At 33.6% G+C, this 9,015-nt stretch overlaps 1 protein-coding gene across 4 annotated transcripts; it reads left to right on the top strand.

Annotated features, from left to right (window-relative positions):
* The first annotated feature begins 1,169 nt into the window (after nt 1-1,169).
* On the top strand, nt 1,170-4,886 carry LOC112529783 (growth/differentiation factor 7-like). Of its 4 annotated transcripts, none has more exons than XR_003070945.1 (3): nt 1,170-1,804; nt 2,398-2,654; nt 4,826-4,886. XR_003070945.1 is itself a non-coding variant. In XM_025141187.1 (2 exons), the coding sequence occupies exon 1, from the start codon at nt 1,241-1,243 to the stop codon at nt 1,760-1,762; it is 522 nt and encodes a 173-aa protein (XP_024996955.1). In that variant the 5' UTR covers nt 1,170-1,240; the 3' UTR covers nt 1,763-1,791; nt 2,398-3,312. The 4 variants fall into 4 exon arrangements, 2 of the variants coding, with proteins under 2 accessions (XP_024996955.1, XP_024996954.1); XR_003070946.1 differs by lacking the exon at nt 4,826-4,886 and having other exon boundaries at nt 2,398-2,466; nt 2,554-3,312; XM_025141187.1 differs by lacking the exon at nt 4,826-4,886 and having other exon boundaries at nt 1,170-1,791; nt 2,398-3,312.
* Nucleotides 4,887-9,015: the final 4,129 nt, after the last annotated feature.

The following is a 9,015-nucleotide window of genomic DNA, read 5'->3' as shown; positions in this document are numbered from 1 at the left end:
GAGAGTATAAATGTTTTGATCACTATAATTTTATAGAGAATACTACAAGATTTATATATATACACTACATTTGGTCCTAAAAAAACAAAATACGAATGAAAATCGTCCCCGATATCTTGTCAAATCGTTGCGTTATAAGTTGTCTTTACTAGAAAAAGGAATAAAGATTAAAATTGCCCCCATGGGGCGATTTGGACAAAGTAAATGTGATTTCATATATATAAGATATAATATCTTATTTTTGTTCCCCAAATGGTATACATGTGAGACTCATCTGGACTTTATAGTCAAAATCACCTTGGTGGTCATTTTGTAAAAAATCTAAAAAATAATCATCTATACTATATTATAAAGCATTTGACAAAAAACTCTTAAAAAACACTTTTTTATTCGTAAAATATTGTTTATTAATGCATACTACTTAAAACTCAAAATTGCAAGTAGATTCAACGTAAATACAACTTATTAAAACTACATATCTGAATTCGTGTAACTAACTGCAGATAAACATAATCACATACAGGATAAACATCTCATTTTAAATATAAAAAATCTAAAATATAATTAAGATAATAATTGAATCCTAACATAATACTTAAATATTATCTTTATAAAATTTATAATATTAAACCAAAAATAAGTTATTTCATTATTGAACTTAAATTAAATAAAAATAAAGATTTTGAATTAAAAAATACACAAAAAATAGAAATTTTAAATAGTTAATTTGACACTAATATCGATATATTCTTATCAAATTTTATGATATCTTCAGTTTTATATTTCATTTAAAAATAAAAACATAATCGTTTTTTCAAAATCACATAAGACTATATTATATCATCTATTAAAATCAATAATAAAATAAAATATTAAAATAAAAATGTATCTCACTGCATTTGTACGAATACTATTCTAGTTTTTATTAACATACCGTGTATAAAATAGTAATTTCCTTTTATACAAACAATTTATTAGAAACCAATCAAAACATCCCGTAATTAAAGATTACAGGATAACCATGAAGCTATTTTATGTATTTTATTTAATGTTATAAACTCAAATATCCAAGGGGTAGAGAATTTAATGGTATATAAAAAATTCCCGACTGACAAACTTCGACGTCACACTCATCATCAAGACGAATGAAGAACTTGCCCCAATTTTGATTTGTTAAACTCGTCCAATTCATCATTCGATCGATTTTGATATTTCGAACCCTAAATTTCCCTCATAAACAATGGAAATTTCGATGATTTCCGATACCGTAACAACAATCGACCACCCAAAGCAAAGCCATGGTCTAGGGTTTGCTACATTCCCTATTCGTCGACACAATTTCACACATTCTTCGCCTGATCAACAACAACGCCTCGAAATCTGTGCTCAAAGTTTGCCGATAGACGCCGTTGCTCCACCGCCTGTGAAACCTAGCACCATACCAAAGACACTTGCCAGGAAACGTTCTCGTGTTAGAAAGAGATTGAGAATCGACGGCTTTGGTGCTGATGAGGAAGGAGAGGGAGGAGGGTTATTTGGTGGCAGCGATGGTCCATTCGGCGGCGGCGGCGGCGGCGGCGGTGGTAGCGGTAGCAGTGGCAATTTTAATTGGGATGAATCTTCGTCTTCGCCGTCGGATCCGGCTTTTGATTTCGTATACGAGGCGCTTAGCTGGTTTGTTTTATCAAATTGCTTGATCTTCGCATTCAAACGGTTGGCGAGGATGGTCGCCGATGGAGTTGCTGAACCCGGAACAGACTAAAGAGAAGGTTTCGACGATGGCTTACGTCGGTATAGTAATTTGGTAGTTGGTACCACACTTCCCGTGAATGAACGACGCATTATTTTACTAGAATGATAGTTATTTAGGATCGTTTTCATGCAAATACTGTATATAATTCGCTTTCTTTATCCGTTTATGCTTCTTGGTACTGATTGTTCTTATGGCAGTATATATCTTGCAAGAATATGATCGACTAGCTTATTACCATGCTGTTTAATTCTGCGTAATTCCAAATTAGTATCTAAACTTGGGATTGTTTATAAAAACAACTTATTGACTTGTTCCGGTGCGACACTTTTGAGTGTTTGGATAAACAATTTATATTGGTGTCAAACCAGTAATAAGGCGTTTTTGAGGAAGTTAAACCCTTCTTATAAGTGCTTTTGTAGAAAAGTATAAGTTGTTTCAAATAAGCAATCCCAAACACCCCCTTAAATGTTTATGAACCAATTGTGTTATTGATGTCAATGTACCTTCTTTACCCTAAGCAAATTCTATGCTGCTTGGTTTAGTTACAGTCTATTCATCAATGAATAGTCATGATTGAGATTTGAGGGGAAGATGAATATGCTGTCTTTATATCTGGAGTTCTGATTGCGAAGTGGTGAACGCAGGTTTTTTGAGAAGTGGATCATCTAACCACCATGTGGTGTTAGAATGGTTCCATGGTGTGCAGAACCAGGGTGGGCTGTGGACAAACTTACCATCAGGTTTCCCAAGCCATGTTCTTGGTTAGGGTCATATGAACCAGGATACCCACTTGAATGCAGGTAAGGCTTTGCATGATGACCCTCAAGTCAGGTTGTTTTCGGCTGATACTATGAAAGTGTGCCAGTGATTCGTGATTGGAAATGTGGATCATCACATTGAGGTGAGCATCAGATGGTATGATAACTTTCATCTGTTTGATAAATGGTAGTTTCTTTTCTTTTATCGGTCGTAAGTAGGTTGATGTGTGTATCTTCTATCAAACTGTTACCTGGAGTACATAAAGGGGTGGATTTAGGCTTAGGCTAGGAGGTGCCTGTGCACCTGCTTTATCGTCCGGCTGCAATGGAAAAAATAAGGGTCTTAAAGGCTTAGGCTAGGGGGTGCCTGTGCTCCCCTAAGCTAACAAAAAGTGAATCAATTGATAGCACAGCAAAACTGAGCCTACAATTTTTTTTGCTAATTAGTGATCGATTTGCGAGTTTCATCTTCAAATTGCTTTCACGGAAACATCATTTCTACCCTCCCCAAACCCTACTTCGTGTGGGATTTACTGGATTTATTTGGTTTGGTTTATCTGCTAACTGCTTTCCCCTTGCCGTAGTCTCGCATTCTGGGTAGCTCACGTTCGGTTTGAATATCACCAAAATCGTTGTGATTGCCGAGTATTTCTTTGTCTTTTAGGTGATGGTTGTTTTTAGAGTCCACACTTTGCTATGGCATATTTGAGAAGAGAGGAATATGTGTTTGTTTCTTTTCTTGTTATTGTTCCTTCTGAACATTAAGTCCCTTATTTTGTCATTAGCAAGTGATATCAAACATTTGACCAATAGTTTAACTATTCTGTTAAACTAGGCATGGAATAATCCTCATCCCTGTCCCTCTCCCAGTCCCTGCTGGGTATATGATCACATCCCCATCTCCGTCTCTGTTCCCAATAGGGAACGGAGAGTCGGAGAACTTTTTCCCGTTTGTGTGAGATATTTTATATCAAATGTGTTAAATACCACACTCAGATTCAAAATGGTCCATGTTTGAATCTCGTAGTTCCAAATTTTTTTGCTTATAGAGAGTATCAAATATTCGTATGTTGACAACATCACAAACCTCATACATAATTGTTTGATCAAACACTTTTGGCTCTTCATGTTTTTTATCTAAAAAAAGTAAGGCATGTAAGAAAAATGTATATAAGAATGTCGTGATTACTTTCTAAATTTAAGAGAGACTAAATCCACTTCTTTATAAGTAACTAGAAGGGTACTCGCGCAATGCAGCGAGATACATCTTGATTTTAATATTTCATTTCATTTTTTTATTTTAAATCGATGTTATAACATGATCTTATGTGATTTTGAAAAAAACGATGATGTTTTTATCTTTGAATAAAATATAAGTTTGAAGATATTATAAAAATGTGGCAAAATTATATCGATATTAGTATTAAATTAATTATTTAAAATTTCCCATTTTTTGTTTTTAAATTCAAATTTAATTTAAGTTCAATAACGAAGTAATTTGTATTTGGTTTAGTAATATAATTTTCTTATAAAGATATAGTTAATTATTTTGGTAAAACTCGATAATTATCTTAACTATATTTTAGATTTTTTATATTTTAAAATGAAATGTTTATCACTTATCTGATTATGTTTATCCGTGATGTTATAACATGGTCTTATGTGATTTTGAAAATACGATGATGTTTTTATTTTTGAATAAAATATAAATTTGAAGATATCATAACAATTTGACAAAATTATATCGATATTAGTATCAAATTAACTATTTAAAATTACTCATTTTTTTTAATTCAAATTTAATTTAAATTCAATAACGAAGTAATTTATATTTATACTACTAAATAAAAAAGGAGCAATAACGTCCTCTTGATAAAACAAGAAGGAAGCTATTGCTCCTTTTGGTTTAATAATATAATTTTCTTATAAAGATAATAGTTAATTATTTTGTCAAAACTCGATAATTATCTTAATTATATTTTATATTTTTTATATTTTAAAATGAGATGTTTATCCTTTATCTGATTATGTTTGTCTGCAGTTAGTTATACGAATTCAAACATGGAGCTTTAATAAGTTGTAATTATTCATAGTTTACTTGTAATCTTGAACTTTAAGTAATATGCATCAATATACAATACTTCATGCATAAAAAATGGTTTTTAAGAGTTTTTGGCAAATGCTTTATAATATAGTACAATAATATATTTAATATATAGAGACGGGGAAGAAATCGCTTTAATCAGCCACATCCCTGTCAGTGGTTTCTAACTTTTGTGAATCCATGTCTTATTCTCGGTTCCTGGTTTCGCAGGGAATCCCAGGCCCTGTTGGGGCGGGTACATCGGGTTCTTAGTTGGGGCGAGTCTCATTCTATGTCTATGGTTGAAATGGAAATGGTTCATACGGGCTCGTATAGGCTCTAATCTTGGGCCTTGATATTAATCTGAATTGTTGCAAGGAATCCACAAGGTCTCGGGTTCGAATCTGGTGACTGTTCACTTTTCTATGGGATATTGTGATTTTCCTTTACATGATGGTTCTGGGACCTTTGTGGTGAGGCTTGGGGTGTAAACGAGTCGAGTTTTTAACGAGCTACTCGAGCTCGTGGTCGTTTATCTCGAGCTCGAGCTTAATAATTATCGAGCTCGAGTCAATCTTTAACACAAAAGAAATCTTGCTTAACTTAACGAGTCGAACTTCATAACACCAATGCTCGACTTGACTCGTTTGAAAGCTCAATTAAACTTTACGAGTTGAGTCGAGCTGAGGCGAGCCATTCAAGTATACGCATTTTAGAGCCAAACATTTTTATATGCTTACAGATTATATAATCATAATATAAGTATTATAAGGCTTGAGCAGATAAACGAGTTAATCGATCTAGAATTCGAGCTTATAAACGAGAATCGAGATTGAGTTCAAACATTGAAAGATAATCAAGCTTTAGCCTGATACTATTTTTTCAAGTCGAGCTCGAATAGCTTGCTACTCGACTCGACTCGTTTACACCCCTATCTGGGGCACTCCGTAGGTGAGCCCATACCCGTTCGTACGAACCATTCCCATTTCGACCATACACATAGTTTAACGTAACAATAGTGAAATGACTGATATCAATTGTTGATAACAAAATGAGGAAATGATGGGTTGATCTGTATCAAAATTGTCGTAGTAGGAAGGAGGTCGGAATCCATATGTGAAGTCTCAGGGTTCAAATCGTTATATCATCCACTTGCTTAAGGAACACCGTGATTTTTCTTCCCACACATGATGTATATCGATTTTAATGTTTTATTTTATTATTTGTCTCTGTCGATGTTATAATACAATTTTATGTGTTTTTAAGAAAGCAATAATGATTTTATTTTTGAATAAAATATAAATTTGAAGATATCATGAAAATTTGAAAAAAAATATATCAACGTTAATATCAAATCAACTATTTAAAAGTTCTCATTTTTTATGTGATTTTTTTTATTATAATTTAATTTAAGTTTAATAATAAAATAATTTATTTTTGTTTTAATAATATAACATTTTATAAAGATAATAATTAAGTATTCTGTTAGAACTCAATGATTATCCTAATTATATTTTATATTTAAAATGAGACGTTTACCATGTATTTAATTATGTTTATCTGCAGTTAGTTACACGAATTCATATATGAAGTTTTAATAAGTTATATTTACGTACAATCTACTTGTAATCTTAACTTTTTATTAAAGTACAAAGACAATTTAAGATTTTCGAATAAACCAAGGGACCAAGAGTAGATTCTCTTTAATAGGCATCTATTGACTAAATAAGGGGTGAGCTTATTAAGCCCCGGGTCTCATAGGTAGATTTTTTAAGGTATACGAGCTGTACCCGTTAAATTTTGAGGGCTGCTCTGAGATATTAGAAAATACAAGGAATATCAACAAAAAAACTGAAAAAATCCCTCAAAATCAATCACAAAACTTGAAAATTCCCTTGAAACAGTGGAGTTTAGTTAAAAACACAGCGAACGACTCCACCTTAAAGATGCATCTACACGACAAAAATCCTGGGTTCACCATTGGTTGGGATCACATCATGAAGAAAAAAAAGATTTTTGATGAGAAGTGGTGAATATGCCATTATACTATGTCAATGTTAACTTGTATTCTGTGGAAGTTACAGGACTTGAATGTGTACCTTCACTAGGATATTTTTATTAACCTAGATACCTAAACCGCTATGCGAACCGACTAATTCTAGGGCGACCACCTGCTTTGCAGATAGCCCGGAGTCACCACATTTGAACCTCCATGACCACAAGGGGGTTTTTATTTCTCCTTGATTTGAACTTGGGACCTCTTGGTACTTTTGACCTTTGGAGCCAAACTCAAACCAATCAGGCACCACCTTTGTGGTTTTAGTCTTTTTTTTTTACCACAAGGGTTGTGGCGTAGTGGTTGTCTAGTCGAGGTCATGGAGGATGTAGTGAAATATCTCATTTGTCCATAATTTGATTTCAAGTGTACATAACAATTGTAGCCACTGAGTTTATCAGAGTTTATCAGAGTTGACATAATTTGAAACATCTATAAAAAAAGGTTTTGTTTTTATATTTCATATAAAAAGTAACATTTCTCATAAGAATCCAACCCTACATAATAATTTGGGCATTTATAACTACTAAAAGGGTACTCGCGCAATGCAACGAAATATATATTCATTTTAATGTTGCGTTTTATTTTTTGTCTCTGTTGATATAATACAGTTTATGTGGTTTTGAGAAAGACAATATTTTTACTTTTGAATAAAAATAAATTTGAAGATATCATAAAAATTTGAAAAAGTACATCGATATTAATTTTCAAATTAAGGCCCTGTTTGTTTTTCAAAAAAAACCACTTAATACCTCTTATGTCTGAATCGGTCAGACCTTGAGGTATTAAGTGCGTTTGTTTTTTCTTTCAATTAAGAGCTGAATTTGTGTCATTTTGTCTGAATCGGTTAGATGTAAATTAAACTCTGAAAACCTCTTATTTTSGATTCCCCTACCTCGTCGCTCTAACCTCTCCATCGCCGCCCCTGTGCACTCTCAAGCCCTCGATTTCTCTTTCAAGCTCTCGATCTCTCGCAGTTKCTCATATCACGGAATCATTCATCTCTYGATCTCGATCTCTCTCACGCAATCAATCTCACAGCAATCGGTCTCTCACGCAATCAATCTCCAGTCGCTCATCGATCTCCAGCTCTCTCACGCAATCAATCGCCAAATCGCTCAATCTCAYAGCAATCGGTCTCTCAAAGCTCTTGATCTCGATCTGCTAACCTAAAATCTTCAACAAGTATGTCAATTTCTACCTCTTGCTTCATATATATACATGGATTTATGTTATTCTTTAATGGATCTGTGTTCTTCTTTAATGGATTTGTGTTCTTCATATGGATCTTGCTTCATATATATACAGGGGGGAAATCAATGAACAGGACGCCCTTCTTTGCATCCTGTGAAGGCCATATCCACAAGATTGAAATATGAGAAACCAAAAGGATAATACTCATCAAACTTAAATATATGCAAACAAATTCCCTTTCAGAGTGCTTTTTTTTTGAAAAACAAACAGGGCCTTACAGTTTTTGTGTTTATATAGGTCATTGATGTGGTACATCCAGGCAGGCCCAATGTTTCCAAGGTTTGTGCTTTCTCTTGGCCCCTTTATATGCAACTGTTTCTATCAATGGTTTATGTGTGTGGTAAGTATAACATGTGATTCAAATGCGATGGTTTCATCTTATGCAAGTCTTGGATGTCAATGTTGATACCGAAGGTTGCATGATATGTGGATGAATGATTATATAGTACTGTGATTAGTCTATTTGTTGCGTGTTCTTCTTTATATAGATTAAGCTGTGATCGCCTTTGTCGGCATTGCAAAGTTTTGCTTTTACATCCACTAAAATTGTTTTTATTTTGTTTCCCTATTTTTTGTTGTAGGCTGAATTGAAGGAGAAGTTAGCTAGGATTTATGATGTGAAAGATCCAAATTCCATCTTTGTATTCAAGTTCAGAACTCATTTTGGTGGTGGTAAATCAACCGGGTTTGGTTTGATATACGATTCCGTTGAGAATGCAAAGAAGTATGAGCCAAAATACAGGCTTGTCAGGGTAAAACTTTAAACTCTGTTTCACATCATATTTGCATTTAGTTTTTCCATTGCGGGATCTCTATTCTTTGTTAGAGAATCCAGCATTGGGAGTTTGTTTATCTATCGGTGAATAAGCAACATAAACAAAGGAAGTTTTGAATTTTGAAATACAAGTTTATATATTGTCACAGGAATCCATTTTGTTCATGTTGTACTGTTTCTTGCTTTGAAAATCAGGGGTTGTTGGTTGTGGTCATAAGGCACATTTTCCATTTCTTCCATGTAGTACTAGTACCATTTCTTGCTTTGAAAACAATGGGCTGTTTGGTTGGTTTCTCTTTCAGAGTTGGGTGCGGTTCACAACTTCATACGGAAGGA

Source organism: Cynara cardunculus, assembly GCF_001531365.2.
Source record: "Cynara cardunculus var. scolymus isolate 2C chromosome LG 16, CcrdV1, whole genome shotgun sequence".
In the NCBI taxonomy this organism is placed as follows: Eukaryota; Viridiplantae; Streptophyta; class Magnoliopsida; order Asterales; family Asteraceae; genus Cynara; species Cynara cardunculus.
Note: the sequence above shows the minus strand (reverse complement) of the source record. Positions and strands in the feature narration are given on the sequence as shown.